The 27,491-nt window shown below is 39.5% G+C and overlaps 2 protein-coding genes across 4 annotated transcripts in view; both read left to right on the plus strand.

The window, feature by feature from the left end:
• The first annotated feature begins 148 nt into the window (after positions 1–148).
• snrnp27 (small nuclear ribonucleoprotein 27 (U4/U6.U5)) lies at positions 149–8,477 on the plus strand. Of its 2 annotated transcripts, XM_054773898.1 has the most exons (7): positions 149–358; positions 2,230–2,362; positions 4,731–4,837; positions 5,487–5,566; positions 6,161–6,196; positions 7,774–7,838; positions 8,163–8,477. In XM_054773898.1, the coding sequence occupies exons 1-7, from the start codon at positions 322–324 to the stop codon at positions 8,215–8,217; spliced, it is 513 nt and encodes a 170-aa protein (XP_054629873.1). In that variant the 5' UTR covers positions 149–321; the 3' UTR covers positions 8,218–8,477. The 2 variants fall into 2 exon arrangements, with proteins under 2 accessions (XP_054629873.1, XP_054629874.1); XM_054773899.1 differs by lacking the exon at positions 6,161–6,196 and having other exon boundaries at positions 150–358.
• A 571-nt stretch (positions 8,478–9,048) lies between these two features.
• mxd1 (MAX dimerization protein 1) overlaps positions 9,049–27,491 on the plus strand; it is a 35,812-nt gene continuing 17,369 nt past the window's right edge. Inside the window, exons 1-4 of one of the 2 annotated variants that reach the window (XM_054773260.1) lie at positions 9,049–9,662; positions 10,287–10,386; positions 23,630–23,749; positions 25,474–25,503. In XM_054773260.1, coding sequence (XP_054629235.1) covers positions 9,596–9,662; positions 10,287–10,386; positions 23,630–23,749; positions 25,474–25,503 — 317 coding nt within the window. In that variant the 5' untranslated portion in view covers positions 9,049–9,595. The remainder of the gene's footprint in view (positions 9,663–10,286; positions 10,387–23,629; positions 23,750–25,473; positions 25,504–27,491) is intronic. The other variant, XM_054773261.1, reaches the window with a different exon arrangement.

The following is a 27,491-nucleotide window of genomic DNA, read 5'->3' on the forward strand; positions in this document are numbered from 1 at the left end:
TACGTCCCTTGTTTTTATTAAATCAATTTAACTTCTGTGAAAAAAATAAAAATGTAGGCTTCATTATACCATTTTTTACTATATCAACCGACAGGCACTAATATTGTCTTACAACAGGTATACCTCCGACTCTTAGGAGGCGCTGTAGGGAAAAAAGCGGAAGTAGGTGTAAGACAAAGCGGAAGTTTCGTTGATGTGCGATGACTATTAGCTAAAAACCAAGTACGCTAGATTCCTAAAAACTAGACTGAATAACCGTAATTTCTTTTTTGTACTTCGTTTATCTATTTTTTCAATTTTTTACTTATCCGACCATTCAAAATGGGAAGGAGCAGGAGTCGAACTCCTCCAAGACGTGGTAAGAAACTGGATGTCGTTTCGTGATGTGTTGAGTGTGTAATTTAGCATAAGTAGCCAACATTCTAGAAAAAAAACAAGGATTAAGCACTAGTACTTACAAGAAGTGCACTGCTATATTGATATTACTATATATGTGTAAATTTCTTACGTGTATTTAATGGACGGTGTGATAATGTTTGTCACACAAAAGCAGCTGTTAATGAGCTTCTTGTTTGAAACCACCGGTGTTTTGCGCCATTAAATGACATAGTTGTTAGTATTTTAATGTGCAAGGTAAGTGTGTTTTTACTTTTGTCTTCTATAATGGTTATGTGCCAATCACTGTTCTTGCGAAGGGATGTGAATGTTTCTTCGAGAAGTGTCAAGAACCGTCACACAATTTGTTGCCATTGGGAATTCTACGGTGGCTGGCAAGTGCAAACAAGGTCCAAACGCAGAAATGATCCAAACCCAAAGCAATCACAGTTAAAGAACTTAGAAATTGGTCACTAGTGGCAATTCTCTTTTTGATCACATCAGGTAGCAAAGGAAAGAAAATAAATAAGTCCACCAATTAAGTCTACCAATTAGAGCGATACGGCCTCAATCATATACATCAATGATATATATCACAATATAGTCTTTGGCAAATAAATTTATAATAGAACAATTTCAATACAGGTTACAACGGCTTCTTGTTTGACTGCTAACGTCAAGGCTGCATGTACCCCATTTGCTGCATATACAATATCTAATTACAGTAATCCATCACTACATTGCTCCCTTACTCTATTGTGTTTTTTTTCAAAAATTAATTAATAAATGACTGCTGTTTTATGGTTGACTTTGACGTTTTCAGCCTTGGCCTGTCTGACATGAAATAGTGGAAAAAAAAGTTCTCCTCCCATTTTGTGTGGAAGTGGTAAGTTTTTGGCGTCATACATTGTAGTGATGGAAATTTTGGCTCTTTTTAGAGAGCTGGTTCTTTAAGCTCGCTTCACCAAAAAGAGCTCCTAAAATTTATTGTTGTCTTAAATTGATTTATTACAAAATTATATTATTGTGTATTGTGTAAAATTAATTACCAATGTAAAAAATACATGCACATTTATTGAAACCTCAATGAACAGCTACAAAAATATATTAAAATATAATGTTATATTTTAAAAACAAAGGCCCATCTCAATAGACAAATTGGTTCAAAATAGGTCAAATCTCCGTGCATGAACGAATCTGCTCTAAGAGGACCACAGCGTGTTTAATCACGCCCCTCCCCCTGCTCAGTGTGGACACAGCGAGGCCGCCACACATCTTGACCAATGACACCCACTTTTGACAGAAAAAAAGACAAGGAAAAACTAATTGACTCCCAACGACTCCAACCAGCTCCTGTCCTTCATTTCAAAGAGCCGATTCGTTCACGACAGACACAACCCTATTATTTGTCCTTCTTCCCCACTCTGTTTGAAAACCCTAAGTTTAGAATAAACAAATTGGAGGCTAAGTAGTTAGCTCGGTAGCATGCTATGTTTAAAGCGGCGGCCGTCTCGTGTCCCAGCAGTGATCCGTAGCCTGCGCATTAAAATTGAGTAATGTGTTTTAAACAAAAAATAATAGGAGTGTAAAGGTGACTGTAGGGGTGTTATTTCATGTCTACAGGGCTCTAAATGGTAAAAACTGTTTTTAGAAAGTCCTAAACAGGTTTTCTATGCTCTAACGACAAAAATATTCCATTTATTAATATTGAATCCTACTTTGCAGAATTTCACGTGTCGCGGTCTGGTCCATAACCAATTAATCACGATAAACAAGGGACTGTACTACTAGTGTGTTATTTTGCCTTCTGTGTTCACGTTCCTATGTGTAATTCACTCATTGTATTTCATACAGAGAGAAGACGTTCCCGCTCCGCTTCACGAGAACGCGATCGAAGGAGAAGGGAGCGAGATCGGTCTCGGGATCGAGATCGCGAGAGAGACAGGAGAAGAAGTCGTTCCCGATCTCCTCACAGGAGGCGATCAAGGTGACGGAAGTTTTAAGTTTCAATATACGATGGATACCCACATATTTGTCATTCAGCATTCATGACCCTGCAAATTTGCAGATTTTTGTCACCACATTATTTTTTATTGGTGGAACATTTTGTGCTTATAATGTCTATATTTAGGCTGTTTATTTGGTAGAAAACTAGGGATGTAAATCTCTTTGTGATGGATGATTCGAATCTAGATACACACGTTACGATGCGATGAAAAAAAGGGATATCTGTTAAAAACAGAACGATTCGATACAGTGTACAAACTAGGGCTGCAACTAACGAATATTTTAATAAACGATTGATCTGTCAATTATTTTTTCACAATAATTGATGAATCGGATTTAAAAAAGTACATTTGGACTTTTTCCCTCCCCAAAATCATAGCAAAGATGGCGAGGAAGAGGAATTACTCCGACACCTAAATTGAAGTAGAGAAGTATTAAAAAGTCAACTGACAAACATCACAAACACTCTACTGCAAATCAGCAAGTCACTGGCACAGACTGCTGCATGTGAATCACCAATAAATAAATAAGGAATAACACATTTTTGGTCTGCTCTGCGAGGAGTGGTGGTGCCTTGTTTGATGGTCAAGTTGTGAAGCACATAGCAAGATGATATGGCCTACGCTGGACAAGCGCAGCCGTAGCTATTTGTAGTTTCACTGTTCTACCTCTACGTTTAATGTTTGTTGATGTAGACATTAATCTTACATTATAAAATAAAGAAGCCAATTGTATAAAAGTGGCATTCTTACAGTATTTTCAAATGTGTAAAAGAGCACATCATATCCCAAAGCATGCTCTAAGGCAGGGGTCCCCAACCGTCCAAATTTTCAGGCGTAATGATTAATTAAAAAAAATAGTGATTTTTTTTTTTTTTTTTAATACATCAAAGTTTATTTAAATGGATATAAATTTAGGAAATGTGGGCCATTATTTTATTTTAGAAATCCCACAATTTTGCATTTGTTGTTTGTTGCAAGCGGCGACATGTGTCACTTTGTTTGACGGTCCTTGAACGCACCATCTAACTTTATCCTACAGTGCACAAATAGACTACTATACTGTATATTTCTTTCACCTCATATTTGATCCCAAATGGTGATACTATGTGGGACTGCATAAAGGTAAGATTTGATAACGTTATTGAGTGGTAACGTGATTATTTGTTGGATTTGTGCATAACCTCAAGTTAATTCTAGGGAACTGCGACATATAATCTTCTCTCTGCAAAAGAAACTTCAGGCTCGTACTGGTGGATGGTGGCTCTGTATTCATTGAGTGTTTTTAATGTAATGTTCCTGTCTTCGTTTTACACAATACCAAATATTTGATAAATTAGATCGCTATAATGTACGCATTGCTACTATTTACATCCATTCTCGTCTGCAGTCACTGTAAGCTACGGTGAATGCGCGGCAATCCTTTCTCCGGCAGCCCAGGCTCTTGCATTGTTTAAGAGACGAACTGTCATCCGGTTGCTAGTCTTGCGATACCCGGTGCAGGTCTCCACAATCGATTAATCTAAGGATTTATGGCTGGTTCTTAGCGATCCAGGAGGCTTCTACCGGTGCAACCCGATCTCTCGCTTCTCAAACCGGAAAGCCAGTCGCATTGGTTTATCATTGACAATCCATCTATTAGAAAACCCATTTAATTTGTCCTACATTGCTATAGCTTGAATTGCATAGAAAGTAGACAGAGGCAAACTTAAACTTGCTTGCAGAGGTGTGCTTTGTATACTCATTCACGGTGCAACCAAAAATAACACAAGTAACAAATGTGGAACACACAATGTAACTGCACCACACGGACAATGCTGGCATCCAATTAAATCCAAACAAACGCTTACACACCAATGTACATGCAAAGCAATACTATTTTGTGCTAATTTGTAACCCGCAAGCCACACTGGAAAGCCCACGTGCACACTTGCCAACAGGAAGTTGCCTAACATGCCTTGCGGGTTATCAATCAGTAGAAAGCAGTATTGCATGTGCAGTATATTAGTGTGTAAGCATTAATTTCGATACCCGAGTCGTTCGTGTGGTGCAATTATATTGCGTGTTCTGCATGTATTACATATTAGGTTTTTGGTTGCACAGAGAGGTGCTGGTTTGAAGACGTCCTGTTGGTTTGTGTTAGTGTCAAAATAGACATTTGTATGGGCGTCTCAATTACTTGTGGTTTTTTCACCATTAATAGCCAATAGCGGGGATCTACTGTATTGTTTTTTCTACATAAACTGTGATGAACTTAACCAACTGTGAAATGTATTAATTCAACACTTGCAGAGATGCACTCAATAGTTGTCATAAACTGTCTGGCAACTGTCTGTTTTTCCTTTGCAGGTCTCCCCGACGCCATCGTTCCTCCTCAATCTCTCCTTTGAGACAAAAAGACAGACGCGAAGATGAACGTAAAGACATGAAGTCATCCAAGCCCATTCAAATATCAGGTATCAGACCGTGCTGACATTCAGGCTCTGTCCACACGGGAATGTTTTTGTGAGTTGAAAAAAGGTTGCATCCTCACTGTGCCGGATTAGTAAATAGTTGCGCCCAGATGGGAAAACAACTGAACACTATGTAATACACTGGGCACACCTACGTGTGGCGCCGTGAACACACACATGGACTGAACCACGTGACACACCAAACCATAGAAGAAGAAAGAACGCTATCGCGTAAGTCCGTCGCCAAGAGAGTGTCGACTGAGGTGAGCCTTGTCCGTCAAAATATTCAGATATTATGCTGGCTTGTCGTCAAAGCTCACTTCTGATTACGTGATGGCGACAAGGTGGCGGTGGGTCGATGACGTCATCTTTCTCGTGTAGCACTGTCTACACGGCAACTACAAGCCGGTGTTTCAGATTACCCACTCTGGAAGCCGTTTTCAAAAAATACCATTTCAGGTCACCCAGAATGCCGTTCACATGTGAATGAGAGGCTGAAATTATAAAATACTTATATAATAATAATACCTAGAAACGTGTCCGTGTGGATAGCCCCTCAGTATACGACAGCCCCTCATACAGGATAGTTTGTTGGAGACACATAGGCGCCAGTAATGGAATTCCACTCAATTAAATAATTTTTTTTTAACAGCTGAGGACATGCAAGGCAAAACTGAAGAAGAAATTGAGATGATGAAATTGATGGGATTTTCAACATTCGACACCAGTAAGGTGAGTGTGTTTGATGTGCAAATTTGATAAAGAATGCTCGTATAACTGCTGAGTCACTGCTCTTCATGGAAAATAATAGCTCACACATCTAATTGCCAACATGTATGCATTTTTTGTACACTGCACGCATTGAATATGTTTGTTTGCTGCTCTCCAGGTACGCATTTTGTTGCATTTCACAGGTTTTAGTTTCAAGCTCAGTCTCTGCACATAGCGTGATGTGCACCTCCAAAAAAAATCAATTCTTTCCTGTCTATACTGTATATGACTTGTTCGTGTACAGCCCACCTCCACAAAGGCCTTCTCCTCCGATTTTTGGATCAACATGTGCAATAAAATGACTGTTGTAACACATAGTCTAGTTCTAGTTTAGTTCCAGCTGCAATAACACGCCCATTTGCTCTTTAATTACCATTGTTCGCTTGCTACGAAGAAAGTTGCCAAGCACAATGGGCTTTTTACAAAACTAAACAAATATGTCCTTTGAGCCTTACATTTTTCAAGTTGGCCCTTGTGGAGGTAGTGCTCATAACATTTCTTAAAGATTGGTAGGTCTATATTTGCAGAAATTTCTTTTTTTTTTTTTTTTTTCAGAGAAGAGCTGTCTCGTGGGAGCAGGGCAGTCAGACTGTGAGCTATGGCATCACTTCTGTGAATGATAATAGATGTAATATGGAGGTGGCAATGCGTGAGGCAGAATTGGAACCGCACATTAAGTGCTTTGCAGCAGGCAATCCAGCCAATGGTGTTCCCAGCGTCAGTCACTTGCAACTTGTGGCCGCTTTTTTTTTTCCATCAGAGTTCAACAGCTGCCGTGGTACTAATGTCCAAGCAGAAGCTGTAGTAATTCCACATTTGATCAAAGTTACATAAGATTTGTCAGCTCAGAACACGATCACTGCATATGGCTTCTATCAAAACATGTGTTAGTCAGAAATAGACATCATGGGAACTGTAGTTCTTTTATTGTTAAACATAAGCAAATTGACTGCAATCTGCAATCTATTTTACATGTGTCTTTACATAACTATACATCAATATAAATGATTAGTAGTAGCAGCAGCAGCAGCAGCTACAACTGCTGTCATTATTTAAACTTTTATCATTGTTGTTTGTTTTTGTGGAAAGAAGTTAAGACAATGGGCCTCCTGAGCGGCAGTGTCTCTTGAGGCAGAGGAGGAAGACCTGGAAGATTGGCGGTTCGATCCTCGCTTGCTCCACCCAGTCATTGATGTTGTGTCCCTGGACAAGACACTTCATCCACCTTACCTCCAGTGCTGCTCACACTGGTGTATGAATGGTGGTAGTCGGAGAGCCCCGTAGGCACGAATTGGCAGCCACGTTTCCACCAGACTACCCCAGGGCAACTTTGGCTACAGATGTAGATTACCAGCAGTATGTGACTGAGGAGTGAATGAATAATGGGTTCACCTCATAGTGAAGCGCTTTGGGGGCCTTGAAAAGTGCTATATAAAATCTAATCCATTATTACCTCCAGCAAGCAAGTTTATCTGTTTGTGTTCAAAATAACTTGAAAAGTTCTGAATGGATTTGGACGACATTTTCAGGAATGGGAAGAATTGGATTACATTTTGGTCGGAGCACTTGGGGGAAAAATATAAATGTCTGTTTGTCCAGTCCTATATTCTGCCATTTTAGTTTTCTTAAAAGTAATGTTAAATTCTTGTCTCATTCTCGTGAACCCAGTATCGCGTATCGTCTTGTCTCATGAGCTCAGTGTGTTGTGACACCCCTACTATCTACTGTACGGAATTGTAATGACAACCTACACAGACAGTCCCATTATAATGTGTTTGTGAGTGAGCATGACAAGGCGGTGGTCTGTGACGGGCCGCCATAAATGAATGTATGGTTGATACTGCCATTACCAGCATACAAGCGCTTATTGGGTGACAAGAATGCAGTCTGTTCTTAAAAGTTTTAATTGAATTCATTCTGTTATCAAAAATGAAATAATTAGCAGAGGCATACAGATTGTATGTTAACGTATTGCTGTCTACAATTTGTTAAAATGTGTTCTCTGTATTTTGTCAGTTCATTACATTGCAAAGGTTTAGACAGCATACACATTTTCATTCACATTTTCCCTTATTTTATCAATAGTTTTTTAACTTCCTCCGAAAATTGAACCATGAGACTATCCTGAGGATCGTTTGAAAGACAATTTTTTTTTTGTCTTCAATCAGGGGAAGAAAAGTGAAGGATCGACCAACGCATATGCTGTCAATGTGACCATGAAGAGAAAATACAGGTATGGCAAGCATATAAACAAATGTTTCTACTTGAGTAGAGCTATTTTTGACACGCTGTCACATTTGATTACATGTCATGAGTGGATGTCATGTTACTCATCAGACGTGAATCTCCGCCCGCTGGTCAGATTGCTGTTCAAAATGTCAAGTTGTTTTTCCCCTCACAGGAAGCGCTATCGCTGCTAGTGGAGCCAATCACCTCTGCAGGTGTTTCTATGCAGAGAGTCTGGCTTCCCTATTGGTGCATGATGATGTAACCTGTGAGTGTTGCGAGGGTAACAGTGATGTAATGTTTTGTCTCTTTTTTTATTATTATTTTCTAGGCAGTACATGAACAGAAAAGGTGGGTTCAACAGACCGCTGGACTTCATCGCATGAAAGTTCCAACATCTTTGCCGCTATATTCCTGAAACTTACCTTTTGAATTACCTGACAAGGATAGATGGTTTGCTTTTTGTTATTTTGCAATCTTTTGTGTGGGATGCTTTTGTATATACAGTACATTTATGATTCATAAATGGTAGTGCTTATGTTATGATGCAAATCCATTGCAAACATGGGGACTGAAGCTGTCCTGGCATGACTTAAGAGAGTAGTTAGTTGTGTGAAACCATTTAAATAAAATCATTTTTAATGTCTGCAGTGTCTTTATTGAGAAAGTCGAAACCTGGTTCCCTTCTTTACTTCTTGCCTTTTTAAACTGAAGCAGTTGGTCGTCCTCACAATAGCTGTGTGACTACTACTGCAGAACTGAACCTGGAACAAATTGATCTAAAACCTGTGTCTTCCCGAGTGTATATAATTTGTAGGAGGTACCACTTGGGCGACAGCATGTGAATTTGACGAATCATCGATCAGGAAACGAGACCAACAACACCACAACAGCCAATCACAATCATACACCACGAAACACCACGTTAAGAGGGCGTGTCACTTCAGCCAGAGGCGATTACGGCCAATGGTTGGTGGCTTTATCTGGCTCTAACCAATCAGGATGCAATACTGGATCCTAGCGTAACAGCGTCCATTGTGGATCTGCGTAGCTACACTTTTATGTAGACGTGAAACAAAATGGCCTTCACGGTCTTCGGTTTCAGCGAATGGCGTGCTATTCGAATAAGTGACAGACTGAATGCCCAATAGAAGTCCAGAGTTTCTATGTTCGCTAACCAATAATATTTTAGCATACACAAAGCTTTGCCACGAAATACAATTATTAGCTGTCGTTCAAATATACACAAGTCATTTTTTAGGAACCAGAGTGATGTTAGTGGTAAAACGCGATACAGCGATAAACTAGCACACCACTACGACTCCAGCGACATATCACTGATGTGACAGGTTGGGTGATATCGCGGGGGGAACTTTTAAAAAGACCAAATTACTCTGTAACCACTTAAGGAGGCGGATATTTGTGGGTGTTTTTGGAGCAGGGGTGCTAGTGACAGTAACCTCGAACGACAGAGTGAAGGGTTAGCTTGAACAGTAAAGCTAGCCTCTCACCTGAAACAACTCTGCTGTCATTTGAGAGAGGACACCAGGAGAAAAACAAGCGCTTGCCTTTGGCACATTTTAACTTGCACATTATCCGTTCGACAGATCGTCGGCAATAAAATCATTTGCCTTTAAAAGCAAAAACAAAATCAAAGAAGCCTGCACCAGAGTTTAAGAACGTTTCTGTATTGGGACGAGAAGCAGGTTGTGTACAACAAACCCTCATCGGATTGTGTTGAAAATATCAGTGGTATTACTAAACATGACGGCTATCGGAATGGTGCAGATGCTGATCGAAGCAGCCGAGTATCTTGACCGGAGGGAACGAGGTAAAGTATCATTTTATTCTTGTTTGTAATTATTTTTTTGTATCCTGTTGAAAATTTGCAGCGACTCCCCTCCCCCTTATTTGTGCACCTACCTACTATGTCAAAGCGGCGACGATTCACATTTCTCCCTTTATTATTTGCCATTACGAACCCATATATTCAAATACGGTTTGTATTTTTGCAGAACTGTGCACTAGGGTGCACCACTCACCGGGTAAAATGCAGACATCAATAGTCATCAATGTTTGCGATGACTGTCGTGCACTTGAGCAAAGTCACATTTGCGTTGCATGTAGCGCATTTTCTTTCTTTCTTTGTTTTGTTTTTGTTAATAATGTGATGTTTGCTGGAGACATTGTTTTCACACTGGCCCCTCCTTTCCTGCTGTTGTGGTTTGTTAGTGGGGTTTATTCCAGTTCAAGATGACATCATTGTCCAGGCTGAGGGTAGAAAATACAATGCAAAGATTTGGCGTGGAATGCTTCATTTATGCTTACCATTGAGCCTTAAAAATGTCAGCTGAATGCTAAAAAAGGTTGAAATGAACCTTTTGTGCACGCAGTTTGAATTTTGGTCATGGTTTGGCTCAATGTCCATCTGACCACTCTTTTTATGTGCTTGCAGAAGCTGAACATGGCTATGCCTCCATGCCTCCCTTCATTAGCAGTCGAGAGAGAGAGAGCTTGAAAAGGAAGAACAAAAGCAAGAAAAACACAAGTAGCAGGTACAAACCAATCACCTTCAGTTTTAATGCATTTAATCATTCTGCAACAGTCATGCATAGCATCATTACATGTCAATGAGTAGTCGTGTATTCCTCCACATGTAACATCTCAAAATATCCACACACTGCTGTATGTGTTTTCTGTGAGAACAATGCAACAATCACGTTGACAGGATTGATTCTTGTCAGTATTACATCCTGTACATGAGCAGTGTCCTAACGTTTTCCACTGAGGGCCGCATACTGAAAAATCAAAGCATGCGGGGCGCCACTTTGATATTTTTCTTTTTGTGAAAAAAGGCTAAAACCAACCTGATATGCTAAATAGTAACATCAGAATTTAAAAATTGTCACATATAAGAGGCTGAAATCAGAGGATATTTACAAAAAAAATCTAATACCAAATTAGAGGTTAATTAATTTGCTTAATCAATTAATCATCAATCCATCGATTAATTGTTACAGATCTGCTAAGAAGTTAGACACAGTGGAACCAACTTCAATCAATTCCACTTATGATGACAAGCCATTTGTATTGGCTAACTCATCATGGATTCTACTACAGCAACTAACAAATTGCACCCATTTAGATCAATAGCCACAGAAAGAAAGATTTGCACATGTACGAAAGCTCAAATTATCTAGTAGAGCTGCAACAATTAATAGATGAATCGATAATTCATCAATTATGCAATTAACCAACAACTATTTTGGGATTCAATTAATAATTTTTGTTATTTAAAAACTAATTTAACTATCCTCTGATTTCAGTCTCTCAGATGTGAATATTTAATAATTTCCTTCGTCATCAATGAAAGCCAACCTATTATCTTTGTGTTTTAGGCATAACAAGATATTCATACACCTCATGTTTAACTTTGGAAAAGTGATGCGTTTTTGCATCTTTTCTGATATGTTTGGTACCAAACCCCTACTGTAAATTCCGGTGTCTAAGCCGCTACTTTTTTAAAATTAAACTTTAAACCCTGCGGCTTATACAACGATGTTGCTAATTTATGGCAAAATTCTAATCTTGTGACAACTCCTTTACTTCAGAATTACTACTGATTGTTTAAATTGTGGCCCTCACAAGTCAGTGAGAAAGCGGTAGCTCTTTCTTTGGCAATAGCCAATCACAGGTTATCAGGGCACTCACAACGAGCTTGTCAACCTATTGGTTGTCAGTGGAGGTCAGGCTTCCTGGTGGACAGAAGCAGCATTGCAGCCATTTTCTACAAGTATGCTTTCTATTCTCTCCTCCAATTACCGTAAATCACGGTGTATAAACCGAGCTTTTTTTCCACCGGAAAGACGCCAAAAATCGGGGTGCGGTTTATACACAATGACAAGTCTGTGACCAGACAGAAATTGACCACAAGCAGACTTTAGAATAGCCGTCTGTGGGTCAGACAGTTGCTTTGACTTTAGCGCCCTCTGCTGTACAGTTGCTGAAAGTGAAATTCCTTTTTCACTTATCTGACTGCTGTGTGTCTGTATTTTCACACAGTGAAAGGATCTCTATATACACTGAAGCTAACCTAAGCTTCCATTAAAACATTGCAGATGGTTTAAAATACAATACAACGTTGGAGTTTATTCAAATTCACACTGAAGCAATGCAATGTTATGTACAATACATGGATAACTGATGCGCATGCGCAGAACGCCGCTCGCGTCACCACTAAACCAACATTAGCTACTGTTAAATCAAGGCTAAAGCAGCTAAAGCTAAAATGCCACGGCGATCTTTCACAGCAGCATTCAAACTCTCCGTCTGCCGGTATGCAGAAGACTTTGGGAACCGGGCAGCAGGACGGCAGCACGGTGTGGAAGATCAATTAATCAATTAATTGAAACAACAGGGTTCCGATTAATCAACTAAAAAAATGCTTAGTTGCAGCCCTTGATAATAGGATTATAACATATCATATGAAAACAGAAGAACCAAAGTGAAAATATGCAAAAATGGAGGAAAGCAACGTCGACATAGGTTTTTTAAAAAAAAAATAATTTTCTGGCCAAAGTCACAAGTAAATGTGCAAGCAATAGCTAATTTCGGTTCGGGTTGTGTCAATGTCCGTCAGAGAGTTTGAGGGGCGTGGACATAAACAGGTTCTAGTATACAGTGGAACCTTGGGTTAACATTGTTAATTTGGAACAGGTCAGACTTTAACCAAAACGAACGCTAACCTCCATTTTACCCATAAGAAATCATATAAATCCAATTAATTAGTTCTAGAAAGCCAAAAATGTTAACAAAAAACGCTTTGATAGTTTTACAATTATAGTTTCATATACCGAAAACAATTTGAATTGCATATAAAATACATGTAAATGATAAATGAATGGGATTAATGAACATTGAAGGTTATTTTTACCTTAATTGAAAATGTGACTGTTTCCATAGACATGTTCCCATAGATGTGGCAACGAGACACCACACGGACAATACCTTCCTATGTTGCCATGAGTTATTTCTTGAATTCAATTGTTTCTCTCACCTCAATAAACCAAAATGGAGCCAAAGAAAGTTGCAGCTGCCAGCATTTAATAAAGAAGGCGAGAAACACCGCTGAATTCAAGAAATAACTCACGACAGAACAGTGTGCCGTCTCGCTGCCACATCATGTCTTTTGTCACGTCTTCAGTGAAGGTAAAAGTAACCTTAAATGTTCATTTATCACTTTCATTCACCATGTATATGCACTTAGAATTGTTTTATGCATGTAAAGCTGAAAATATGTGTTTTGTGTTAAGATTTGAGAGCCAAGTGCTGATGACATATGTGGGCGACGTAGCCGACTTCCAGTTTTGGTTGCCATTTTGTTTGCAAGCTAAGCATGCTAGCAAGGACGTTTGTGAGTACATTAAGAACACAGTTGGACTCATGCAGTGTATTAATAAGACAACAAGACGCACACCATAGTGTACGCTAATGGGAAAATGTCCACAATCCAAGGCAAAATTTTTGACGTTCATGGAAGAACACGTTAACTGGGGCTGACACTAATCGAGGTTCCACTGTACATTGAAAGAAAAAAACAGCCTTCTTGTCAGTTTTGTTGTACGATCAACATTTTCTTCTTACATTATACCTTCTGGCTTTTTTCCCTCCCAATTTTTGCTGTTTTTCATAGAAATTGTATTTTTAGGATGCATCTCATGTAAATAAAAAATGAGCTGCGGGCCGCACTTTGGACACCCCTGCTGTACATAAGAGTTACTAAACTAAAAATCTAATGAAGTAACTTCATTATTTGCCTTTGGTGTATTTGAAATTTGGTGTGATTTGACACCAATCAGCACCTCATTAAGGTACATGCAGATGGTGCACAGTCCAAATTCTCTCCGTGTCTTCATGGCTGGTTTAATTAATGACCATTCCGCAGTGCCAGCATTGTGTCAAGAGGTATGGCTGGGTCCGTGTTTGTTGTCAAGGGCCATGTTTTGACTCTGTTGCGTTTGAAAACGTCACTTGGAGTGGCAGCAGCAAACAAGTGTCTGGCTGATGGCTGGTTGCCACTTGTTAAGGCAAAGTGGGTCAGTCAAGGTGACTGCAGGAGACATTTCAGCGACAGGCAGTCCTGACAACTTGGTCACCTCAACGCGACTGCTCGAGCATAGTGTACATTCATAGCGTGTGATTTGGATTCCTTAAATTTGTCCAGTAAGGACAGATTTGTGTTGCATCCACACCTCCCAACTCCCCTGTGTACTCTGTGATTAGATCACTATTCTGTTATCTTGGCCAGCACTCATCACTTGGCAATTTATTACAGCTCTGCACTGCTTTTACACACTGTTTTATAAAGAGAGATGTTCCATGTCTTCATTTTTTTATGCTTAATATACAGTGAACATCTAAGGTTGACTACAGTCTGTAGTCGAATTTGGTCATGTTTTGAAAGAAAATATGGTAAATGTAATTCTCAGGGTATTTAATTGATTGCAACTGGACTGTTTAGGTTCTCTTAGAAGACGTTTTGCATCTCATCTGAGCAGGCTTCATCAGTTCATGCTCAGTAACTAGATAGGACAGCTGTCCTATCCAGTCTATTGCGTCAATGCCCTGAGAATGCAATATTGGTATCTGTATGTATCATAAAACCTTTTATGTACGATGCAATGTTATCCACTGTTAATAAATAAGATGTTTTTACGACCAACCGTATGGCTAATATGCAAAAGAGACCAAGCCAGTTGGGCATATACTGTATGTGTGCATTGCTAAATTGCAGGGATATCTGTTAGTAAGGCGGGCAATGTTGGGGATCAGGGGAAAAAAAGGACTTATTATGGTTGTCAGTTTATTGTTGACTGCCCCGTATTGTACTGAACAGCCTTGAGTTGGATTTGAGGCTTTTTTCATGTTCATCATCAGATTTCTTCATTTTGTCATTTCACGTACCACAAACAACAGATTTGAAAGCAAATTAGAGTAATCATTTAGATGCTTTCCGAGCGAAACCTGACCCCCCCACCACCCCAAGTTTATTAACTGAGGTGGGATTAGTTAGATGTTGGATACCAAATTCACTACATGACTTTTTAACGAAAACAAAGACGCCTTGTGAGGTATTGGTTTAATAAAATTATTTTCTGGCAGACTGTATGTAAAGATACTCCCCAAAGGGGATCGAGTTCTTGACTTTTCATATTCAGTTTTCGATCATGTGCCTATGTGTTGCAAACAAATCTAGTACTAGTACAAGTGCTGGAAGTACTGTACAGTTCACGCTGCATCAACAGGGCAGTGAATAATAAGGGGCACATCACACCCTGGTCATAGTCTGTTTGAACTGCTGCCATCAGGCAGACGGCACAGGTCAATAAAAACAAAAACTAGTAGACTGAAAGACAGTTTTCTTACCTGCCACTGTGAACCAGCTAAATCCTGTAACAAGCCATTTCGGAATTATGACCAAATGTCTCCGTTCTGTGCAGTACTGATTCTTTTAATCTATGCAATGTGTGTGTGTGTGTGTGTGTGTGTGTGTGTGTGTGTGTGTGTGTGTGTGTGTGTGTGTGTGTGTGTGTGTGTGTGTGTGTGTGTGTGTGTGTGTGTGTGTGTGTGTGTGTGTGTGTGTGTGTGTGTTTGACTGTTTTTATGACTATTATTCATTTATTACGCTTCTGTGTTATTTATTTTACTGCACTGATGGATGGCACATCATTTTGTTAACCATAAAGATTCTATTCCATAATACCAGTTGTCTGGGATATGAACAACTAAAGTAGGGGATTTGGGTTTCCCTGGCAATGACAGTGTGACAGTTCTCCACAGTACATGTATAGCCGTTTAGATATCTTTAGTTTAGATATCATTGGTACATATTGTTATTATTCATATTGTTGTTATTATTATCATGATGTAAAACAAAAAAACAGTTCTCCAAATGTATTGATTAGAAAAAATAGATTAGTGGAAATCCTGAATGTAACACCCATCCTGCACATAATGCCATATTTCTGATTTTGAATCAGTCACTTTTGTTATTGTCAGAATATTGATGAAAAAACTGAGAAATAACACGCAAGTTCACATTGTGTGTTGAGGCAGAGGTCAGCATATATTCTTCCTCGGTTCAATTTTAGATGCATTGTGTGCGGACGACACTGGTTACATTTGCGACGTGTACACGTCCATCCATTTTCTATGCAGCTTAACCTAATTAGAGTCGCGGGGGTATGCTGGAGCCTATCCCATCTGACTTGAGGCGAGAGACCGGAAGTACACCCTGGACTGGTCGGCAACCAATCGCAGGACGTGTATACATTTTGGTGCTCAGGGTGTCACAAGATCTTGTGAGATCAAAACGTGACGATATTTCTCGTTTACAGAAACACTGACTTCCAGGAACAGGTCATCCAGAAGTCCATCAGACTGAACTATGGCATGGCTACTGTGAATGATAATAAACATAACACCTCTGTGTTCCCAGCGTCGGCGAGTGACGTGTAGCTGTTATTTCCATTAGAGTTGAACAGCTGCCGCCGTGTTAACATCCAAGCAGAAGGTGTAGTAATTCTACGTATGATCCAAGTTACTAAAGGTTTGTCAGATCAAAACATGTGGATGTTTGGATGTGTCTGCACCCTTAATCACAGAGTCGTTCTATTTACGCTCGTTACGTAAGCTAGTAGTAGAAATGAAAGTCAGGCTTATCTGAGATGATGTATTTGAAGATAAAGGGTTAAGTGGGTGTCTTGCTTCATTAATAATGGTACTGCGGCGACCATAACAAGATCTGTGTTGTGCGACATGGTCAGTATACTTAGCGAGTAGGTATGCACATTAAAAGTGAAAGACAGGAAGTGTTTCTTGCGTCATGCATTATTCGGTAATAAAATTCAAGCAACAAAGGCGATGCATCCACCGTGCAGGCCAGCGGAAGTGGACATCCACCTCCAATTGTGCAAAGCCGGTCTGAAAGCTGCATAAACCCCTCCACAATGCAACCCAAACCTTGACCAGCGGCAGAGCCAAGAAGGCAGAACTTGGACACGCATCTCTGTTGCCGAGCTACACCTCGCCTTCCTGGTGAAACATGCATGGGTGTCCAAAGTGTGGAGCAGGGGCCATGTATGGAACATGACACAGTGCAGAAATAAAACGTAAAAAAAGCCAGCAAAAGTGTGAAAATAGAGCAAAAAGGCATAATGTAACTACAAAAAGCTAAAATGTTGATACTAATAACTAATTATAACAAGATTTGTCATTAAATACAAACCTGATAGACAAAGACAAGTAGACAAAAACAGTGAGGTGACATTGTTGAACTACAAGCTGGAACTATTAATACTGACACCCCAAGAAATGCTGACAGACAGTATGTTACACAGTACAATACAACGCGCATCTTATCGTTTTATTAATACACAGTGTGAGATGACTGTGTTCTTAATATGTTTATCACAAAACAACTTTGTTAGCAGCTTGCTAATACATGTCACCTGTCTGTCATCAGCTGTTGACTTCACAAGTTTCAAAACTGTTAACAACACGGTTTTATAGTAGTTGCATAAAACAATTCAAAATGCATATAAATGACGAATGAAAGGAATACATGAACGTTTAAGGTTACTTTTACCTTCATTGACAACATGAAGGTCGCCAAAGCAACGATGTGGCAGCGAGATCAACCCGGATACCACCTTAGTGTTTTGCTACGAGTTCATTCTTCAATTCTGTAGTGTTTCTCACCTTCTTCGTCTATAAGGCTGGCACATTTTCTTTGGCTCCATTTTGGGTTATTTTAGAGCTGTGATCAAAATAAAAGCTGAGACTTGAAGTCAGAGAATGATATGCCTCTAGTTGGTGGAGGTGCCGTAGTTTGATCTGGTTTCCACAAGACATCAGACATTCTATGGTAATCTTCCAACAAAAGCAGCACGATCACACTTGTTAGTAATTTTTTCTGTGCAGCTTGGATCTTTTGAATATGGCCCATGATGTATGAAAATTTGGTTCTTAAATGTTAGCATGGTAATTTATTGCCCAGGCATATTAATATTTTACTGCCAGCAAGACTTGGTGTGCTGTGGAGAAAAAAGCAAGGGAAGAACTATGAATTCATGAAGTACTGTATTTGTCAGAGTGAGGAGAAGCTTCTATAGTGCCTGTTGTTTCTCCATGGAGTAGACTTGTGAGTAGTGGGGGAAGGGAATGTGTATGTGCATGTGTCAGTTGTAGTGCCTTTCCCCTCCCCCCTCATCGCTTCCTCTTTTTTGCTCTCTTTTCCCTTCTACGCTCAACAAAAATATAAATGCAACACTTTTGTTTTTGCTCTAATTTTTTATGCGAAGTCAACGATACACATACACAATATCACCATTTCTCTCAAATATTGTTCACAAATCTGTCTAAATCTATGATAGTGAGCACTTCTCCTTTGCTGAGATAATCCATCCCACCTCACAGGTGTGCCATATCAAGATGCTGATTAGACACCATGATTAGTGCACAGGTGTGCCTTAGACTGCCCACAATAAAAGGACACTCTGAAATGTGCAGTTTTATCACACAGGACAATGCCACAGATGTCGCAAGATTTGAGGGAGCGTGCAATTGTCAGGCTGATAGCAGGAATGTCAACCAGAGCTGTTGCTTGTGTATTGAATGTTCATTTCTCTACCATAAGCCATCTCTAAAGGCGTATCAGAGAATTTGGCAGTACATCCAACCAGCCTCACAACCGCGGACCACGTGTAACCACACCAGCCTAGGACCTCCACATCCAGCATGTTCACCTCCAAGATCATCTGATACCAGCTACTCGGACAGCTGCTGAAACAATCAGTTTGCTTAACCAAATAATTTCTGCACAAACCGTCAGAAACCGTCTCAGGGAAGCTCATCTACATGCTTGTCGTCCTCATCGAGGTCTTGACCTGACTCCAGTTTGTCGTCGTAACCGACTTGAGTGGGCAAATGCTCACATTCGATGGCATCTGGCACGTCGGAGAGGTGTTATCTTCACGGATGAATCCCGTTTACACTGCTTAGGGCAGATGGCAAACAGCATGTGTAGCGTCGTGTGGGTGAGCGGTTTTCTGATGTCAATGTTGTGGATCGAGTGGCTCATGGTGGCGGTGGGGTTATGGTATGGGCAGGTGTCTGTTATAGATGAAGAAAACAGGTGCATTTTATTGATGGCATTTTGAATGAACAGAGATACCATGACGAGATCCTGAGGGCCATTGTTGTGCCATACATCCAAGAACATCACCTCATGGTGCAGCAGGATAATGCACGGCCCCATGTTGCAAGGATCTGTACACAATTCTTTGAAACTGAAAACGTCCCAGTTCTTGCATGGCCACCATACTCACCGGACACGTCACCCATTGAGCATGTTTGGGATGCTCTAGATCAGGGGTCACCAACGTGGTGCCCACAGGCACCAGGTAGCCCCCCACGACCACATGAGGTGCCCAAAAGCCTTGTTTTCATTGAGGTTTTCAGTTAATAATGAAATAACAGTGGAAAGAAATGCATTCTGAAATACAAAATGTGAGTTGTGGACACCAGCATTTTGTTAATGTTCTGGTAAAACAAGCATATTTGCTTTGTTTGGGTTTAAAATAAGCTCTGAAAATAAATCTTACAAAAATGAGTAGCTCTTGGCCATTTTCCATTTTTTGTAAAAGTAGCTCTCACAAGGAAAAACGTTGGTGCTCTAGATGCTGTCTCTTGTGTCCTTGCAGTGATTCCGTGGCCTATGTATTACAGTTGAGCAATGTATTGTAAATAAAGAATAATAGGAGTGTAAAGTTGACTCTAGGGTGTTATTTATGTCTCCAGATAGGCATGGCAAGGTATACCATGGTATGAAAAAGTCAAAATAATGGATTTAGTGTGTATTTCACATGACTTTGCAGTTATCGAACTAATGTGTAAGCACAGAACACTATTTAAGTCAATTTTCAACATGTTAACGTGAATATCATAACCTAATAATTTGCAAATGTAATCGTTGAATCGCTTGTAGTGTAAAGAAATCCGTATTGACACAACACGTTGCAGCTTAAAACATAGTAAATGACAAAACACACTAATGGCATTATTGTACAAGTAGTAGTAGTACAAGTGAAAACATTGTACTCGTGAAAGATTTCTTCAAAGGGATGCGCATTTACAAGGTTTACTCCATTTGCAACAGTCTTCCTTGCTATAAGCGTGCGCGGTAGCATGAGGTGGCAGAACTCGTCATTCCGCCGATACGGCCCGGCTGTTGTCATTTTTGGCGGTCGACATATAACTCACACCGAGGGTCACCACATGTGGAAATGTGATTCAGAACGAGGCAGAAGCCGAGGATACGTGGTATCAACCATTTACTCTTCACTGAACAACAAGCAACAACTACTGAGCAACAGTTGCTAACAACAATCACATGACTCGGAAACTGAAATGAAACTTGGTGATGCAAGCAAATCAATAAAAACTCGGCAAATACACACTCCAACAGCTCCAAAACACTCGGACAAGTTGTGACCTGCACATTCACCACATAACATAACATTACAATTAAAATTATTATTGTTGTGACCTTTTTTGAGCCACAGATTAAGCCAGTGATTGCATATATTTGCAGTTTTCTTTTTTTTTTGTGACATGAGTCGCAGGATTAGCCACCGTAGACTGCATTAGGAACTACATTTTATTTATTTATTTAGAAATTATTCTGTTATTTTTTGTTATTTATTTTAAATACATATGTTACACTTCCATCGTGTTCTACTGTATTGTTTAAAAATGACTGTTCAACTGTTTTTTTCCAGGTATGCTCCGACCAATCGGCCACCGATAAGGCTGGGCAATATATCGATATTTTTGTTATTTCTTTTAAGCACGATGTCAAAAACAAACGTATCGTTCATATTGATATACACTGGATTTGCGCTGTTCTCTTGTATTTTGAAACGGAGGTCTGTCTCGCTCTGCTTTTTGTCAGCAGTCTTGAGCGGGGATGCTGACTGGGTCACTTACTGATTCACTTACCTGTCAGTGTGTCAGAACGTGTGATGGAAGAACGATGTGTGATCAGCTAAACAACTACTCCTAACTACAAGATAAAAGGTGGAGGGTGGAGGCTGGAGGCGAGTCCAGATGTGCTTATTATGCTGTCTAGACAGGTACTGTAGCCAAGATAAAATATTACAATTATTTTATTTTGATGAATGGATGGCCAATTTTTAATTAACAAATAAATAATCACTTTTATTTGTAGTTCTAAACGTAAGTAAGGTGTTTTTACTCACTTTTTTTGTCTCTCCTACGAGGTTCTGCTTTCTAAAAAAAAAATAATAATAATAAATACTTTTCAAAGTACTTAAAAGGGGCACTTTATTTAATATTTTGTTCGTTTGTGCTTTTGGTATTAGCTGAGGATTTGAGCATAGTTAAAGGTTTGTTTTAAAGAAGATTGATGATTATATTTTACTTGTTCTATATTTATTTCAAAAAGAGAATGGAGTATTTTATTTTAGCGGCTATTTTTCTATAAGATTTTTAACATTTTAATGAAACAACTTAACATGCATATTTGACTTTGACTTTGTGGAAAAAATATCGAGATATATATCGTCGTATATATCGATATTCATATATATAAATATATGTTAACATAAATATATCGGGATATGAGTTTTGGTCCATATCGCCCAGCCCTAGCCACCGATCACTATTGTCGGATTTCCGTAAAAAAACATATGAAGCCGATTTATTAAAAAAAAAAAAAAAAAAAAAAATCAAATCCTACATGTCCACTGTGTCACGTAGGGTTACCAACAAAATGACGCATCTCGTAGTGAGCTTGCCACAGGCTACGGCAATCGATGCCAACGTGTCTGATCACTCCTTACTAAAGCTATTGCAGTTTGACTATTCTTGCATCTTTGTTTACGCGCTTTGCCTGTCTGTCACTGGCTGTACTTTGCATGGGCGGCAGCTAGCTAGAATTATCCGCCTAGCTTCGTGTGTTTGGACGCCAAATGTGAGTTTTTTGGGGGTTTTTTACCACAGTGATGTTTTGTTTCAAAACATCACTGAAACAATCAGTGTAGTTAGTTCGGAACTCGTTGTTGTCCCATCGGGAACCCACAAGTGCATATCATGTTCATGGGGTACGTACAAACTTTTTCAAATGTCACTGAACAACTTTACTTTCTTGTCATACTAATTAGACCAGTATAAATGATAATTTAAAATGGAAAAAAGCAGAGTTGATGACCTACAGTTGATGAACTAAACATGTTGAAATGGCGATAAACACAGGTGAAAGTTGGCGGAACCTCCTCTTAGGGAGTGTGAATGGAAGTTAGTGGGATTAGCTTAGTTTAACATTCTAGCGCGGTTGTGTGTGTGCGAATCGCGCTGGATGAGTATATTTTCACCGCGTTGTGTTTTACCACTTTCATGTAAAGAGGGTTTTACAATGCCCGATGATGACGTGCAGGTTCCCAGTGAAAAAAGACTGGAACCAAGTTTATTCTTGCACCCAGCTTCAAAGTAAGAGCACCGTTTGCCCAATGTCGTCTGTGTACAACAAATAAGAGTGTCATAAAAAATATCTTACTTATGCAGTTGGATTTGCATCGGTGACTACGTCTTCCTTAATGACAAGCACAGGCATTACAGTTGAATATTTTGTAGCCGTGTGTGCAGAGGCTGACATCCCATTAGAAAAGTTAGCCAGTTTGTTACCAACAAATAAAATGTGCTTTACAATTTGAGGCAAGTGTATTTAATTATACGGGTTAAGGTTTGTACCTTTTGTCATATCGTGATACATCCCAAAAATATTATGATACATGCTAAGGTCCATATCGCCCAACCCTAATACTGATTATATCTTGCACTCAATACACTATTTGTGTGTGGTGGTTTAATGAAAATAAACACACCGTATGATGGTGGTACTATCACAGGGGTCTCCTGTCTCACCAGCTGATTAGTTCAATGGGTCAGAGAATATTAGCTCCAAGTCTTAGTAGTTTTTTTTATTATAACTGTTGAATTCAGACTTTATGCCTTTTAACAGTGGTGTGAAAAAGTCGCAAGTAGATTTTGGTGTGCGCCCCTACATTTTCTGCTTGTGTAAAAAATAGACATACAGTGGTGTGAAAAAGTGTTTGCCCCCTTCATCAAATTTAAACATTAGTCAATGACAACGCATCTGTACAAAAAATGCAGTTTTAAAATGAAACTTTTCATTAAGGGAGAAAAAAATTCCAAACCTACATGGCCCTGTGTGGAAAAAGTGATTGCCCACGAAACCTAATAACTAGTCGGGCCACCCTTAGCAACAACAACTGCAATCAAGCGTTTGTGATAACTTGCAATGAGTCTCTTACAGTCCTATGCCAGAATTTTGGCCTACTCGTCTTTGCAGAATTGTTGTAATTCAGTCACATTGGAGGGTTTTTGAGCATGAACTGCCTCAGGTCATGCCACAGCATCTCAATAGGCTTCAGGTCAGGACTTTGACTAGGCCACTCCAAAGTCTTCATTTTGTTTTTCTTCAGCCATTCAGAGTTGGGTTGTGTTTTGGGTCATTGTCCTGGTGTGAAAAAGTGTTTGACTCCTTTCTGATTTCTCATTTTTTTTCCATGTTTGTCACACTTAAATGTTTCAGGTCATTACACAAATGTAAATATTAGTCAATGACAACACAACTGAACACAAAATGCAGTTTTTAAATGACATGCTGGTGTGTTTTGAATCATTGTCCTGCTGCAGAACCCAAGGTTGTTTCAGATTAAGGTCACAAACAGATGGCCTTGATATTCTCCTTCAGGATTTTTTGTTAGACAGCAGACTTCCTGGTTCCATTTATCTCAGCAAGTCTTCCAAAAACAAGCAAGTATTGTCCACCACTACTCTACACCAGGTACAGCTGTATTGCACTCCATGTTGAGCTGGCAAATTGAGTCCTTGCATGCTCACTACCCTGTTCAGTTATTGTGTTAAGTGCCATGTATTTTTTATTCTTTTGGCCATCAGTGACTGTAAAAAATTACTTGAAATCTATCAATGCGCTGCTCATCGTTAGCTGTAATAAACAAGTGTACCCAGGTAAATGCCTCTATGCCGCACAGTTTATAGACTTGCTTCCTGGTATTCCTGGTCTATTTACAAACAAAAAACAAAAACAGACACACACACACCAAAGGCATATTACAAGTTCTCAGTCAGCTTGAAATAGCATTCACAAGCTGTGAAGTGGATGTGAAAGCAGCAGACAGTACTATAACATGTACTGTATGCAGGTCATGTTAGCCAAAACCGTTCTGTACTAAACAATTATTATGCTAAACAAATATTTAAAAAAACAGATTTATTTTTTGTTTGTTTGTTAGTTCCTTTGCCACGCGGATGTATGTGACACCGCCTGACTTTGCTACCATTTTGTACCTGTGCGCACCTTTTATTTGCACTTTATAGTGGGTAAATTATTCACTGAGTTGAATTTCGGAAAACACAAATTGGCAAAAAAAAAAAAAAAAAACCCTCCCAAATCCATCCAATTCTTTTATGCTGCTTATCCTCACTAGGGACGCAGGGGTATGCTGGAGCCTATCTTAGCTGACTTCGGGCGACAGGCGGGGTACACCCTGGACTGGTCGCCAGTCAATGACAGGGCACATATAGATAAACAACCATCCGAAGTCAACAAATTAGCAAAAAATCATTCAGTGTATTCATCTGTTCACCCAGAAACTAGAGCAGAGGTTGTGAAAGGTTGGATCGGTCAGCAACTAGAATCCAGCCTGAATGAGCAGTATCTCCTGCCAGCACTGTTATGTCATAAACGTCTGTCTGCCCTGCATAGAATTCATACTCTGCTGGAGGGGGCCTCAGTGCAACTGAGGTGACTTTTTAAAGGTGACAGCAACATGCTAGTGCAAGTTGGAATCCCCTGAGATGTTGGAAGAGGCTAATTTTGGACATGGGTTTGAGGGATCATGGGGTCTGGTCGAGGTAGTGAAGTGCTTAGGAATGCAAAGGGATCTTCTTCCCTGAGACATCGCCACCATCCACTCAACCCTTTTTTTTTTTCAAACATACTGTTGGTCAGTGCAATTTGCTAAAAAAATGGACTGACCCAATTTCTTGGTTCTTTTATTTCAATATGTATGTCTAGTTTTAATATGCTCCATTTTGAACCCCAACAGACAAGAAACACATCCCCTTCCTCAGTTGCATGCAGAATGGATAATCAGGCAATATCAAGGGGCCTAGTCCTCCCTACTGTTTCTGGTTACTGTTACTATGTTTATCTCCAGCCCACCTCATCACGTGTGCAAGTGTAGTCCTTAAAAAGGACATGTTTCCACCGCAGAAGGACCTGCAGGCTTCAGAATACTACTAGGAATACGAGCCTTTTGGTCATTTTCCTTGGCTCTCTGTATAGCCCTCTCCGCTTGCCCATATCCTCCCACACATCCTTTTCTGACTGTCTTTCATGCACATTCCCCTGCAGTGCAAAGACTGCATCAAGAGGGTTATCATCTTTTTTGTTTTTTGTTTTTTTTTAGGAAGATGTTATGTTTGGTTGCTCATGTTTTGCTTTATCTCCACAGGTCTACACACAATGAAATGGAAAAGAACAGGTATGTTAATAGCAATCCAATGATTCACATGAATAATGTGCTTCTACTCAATCTCCAACAACACCTTCCTTCCTTCCCTCAAATCTGTCCCATGCTATTGCCATGGAAATATGCATACAAATCATCAAACATTTTACAGACATCCTGCAGCACAATAAATCCGGAGCCCCATGAATACATTAATTGTAACTAGACATAAATGATATTGGATGTAAAGTCATAGATAATTTACATGCATAGTCAAAGCTGCCTGTGGTTTAGCTCTTCGGTAGGAGGATGCATTGTTCAATTGTTCCTTTTTTAGCATCATGGCAGGCATCCTTGTACTTGGCCATCAATACCAGTCTTCCCGCTGGTCAAATGTACATAAGACTAGCAGCATGTTTACCTTACGATTTCAAACGCAGTTCTCCAGTCTTGCCAACATGTATGCATTTTTCTTAAGCGGCACACATTTTTACCCTTGAATACGCTTGTATGCTTTGCTGCTCTGCAGGTATGCATTTTGTTGCATTTTGCCGGTTTCGGTTTTCGAGTTCAGTGACGTGCACCTCCAAAAAAATCCCCAAGCTTGAAGAACATTTCCTGTGTGTATACAACTGGTTCGGAGGGCAGACAGCCCACCATCGTGAATGCCTCCCTCGATTTCGGATCAACATTTGAAATAAAAATGACCGTAGTAGTGCTTCAACTAGTTCCAGCTGTAATAACGCTGCCTTTCTCACTTTAATTACCATCGCTTGCGACGGGAAGCTAACCAGCTAAATGGTCAACAAAAATTGTGGTTGCTCGCAGAGTTGATGTCATGCGCACAACCCTGAGAATGCTGTAAAAGCAGATAAGTGTGTCTCAGGGGCCATAGGTTTTTTATTGGCCCACGGCACATTGTAGAAGTAAATTAAACAAACAAAAACAGAAAAAATAGAGCAAAAAGCATAATGTACGCAGAGATGAAAAAGATTAAATATTGATAAGTGGATGATGGGAAGAGGGCGATTGTGTGCACACGCTGCACTCGTACAGGGTGTGGCATGCACCCACAAGTTTAGATATGTGTTTAGATTGTTTTTACATAGAAATGACGAGTGAAATGGATAAACATTTAACATCAATTTAACGGAATCAGAGGATTAGTTTAGAATTGGGTTACCTAGCAAACAGGAAGAAATTTGTAAAGCTAGGAGAATACACATCTGCGAGTTTAAATATCACGTGTGGAGTACCCCAGGGGTCAATATTGGGACCAAAACTGTTTAATTTGTATATCAACGACATTTGTAAAGGGACAAAGGACTTAAAGTTGGTCATATTTGCAGATGATACCACTGCCTTTTGTTCCGGGAAAAGCACACAAGAACTAAGTAAAAAGGTCAAGGATGAAATGGTCATATGAAAGAGATGGTTTGATAAAAACAGATTATCCTTGGACTTAAGTAAAACTAAAAGAATGCCATTTGGAAATAGCAGAAATGATACGTACGATCAAATACAAATAGATGGAGTGTATATTGAAAGAGTGAAAGAAAGTAGATTTCTGGGGATCATAATAGATGAAAAAATATACAACAAAATGTGGCAAGAAATACTTCAATATTGAATAAAGCAAAATTTGTTCTTGATCAAAAATCACTCCACACTCTACTGTTCTTTGGTATTACCATATCTAACTTATTGTGTGGCGATATGGGACCATAATTATAAAAGTAAAATAATGCATAAGTTAACAATAACTTCTTACCCAAAAACGTCATTCAGTATTTGTCGATAACAGAGGAGAAATATGATCTTAGAGGAAAATTAAACTTAAAACACTTATACGAGAGAACGACGCTGAAAACCCACAGCATTTCTGTATGTGGAATTAAATTATGGAACGGGTTGAGCATGGAACTAAAACAATGTACAGAGATGAGTATATTCAAAAAACAATAAAAGCAGTTGATGTTTAGTAAATACAAAGCAGAAGAGTCTTGATCATTATATTTATT

This window comes from Dunckerocampus dactyliophorus, chromosome 4 (assembly GCF_027744805.1).
Source record: "Dunckerocampus dactyliophorus isolate RoL2022-P2 chromosome 4, RoL_Ddac_1.1, whole genome shotgun sequence".
Classification (NCBI taxonomy): Eukaryota; Metazoa; Chordata; class Actinopteri; order Syngnathiformes; family Syngnathidae; genus Dunckerocampus; species Dunckerocampus dactyliophorus.

What these genes read in the sequence shown, in the direction of transcription:
- snrnp27 (XM_054773898.1), top strand. Translation starts at nt 322, where the DNA reads ATGGGAAGGAGCAGGAGTCGAACTCCTCCAAGACGTG. An exon ending in CCTCACAGGAGGCGATCAAG is followed by an intron (nt 2,363 to 4,730) that starts GTGACGGAAGTT and finishes TTTCCTTTGCAG; the next exon opens with GTCTCCCCGACGCCATCGTT. An exon ending in CAACATTCGACACCAGTAAG is followed by an intron (nt 5,567 to 6,160) that starts GTGAGTGTGTTT and finishes TTTTTTTTTCAG; the next exon opens with AGAAGAGCTGTCTCGTGGGA.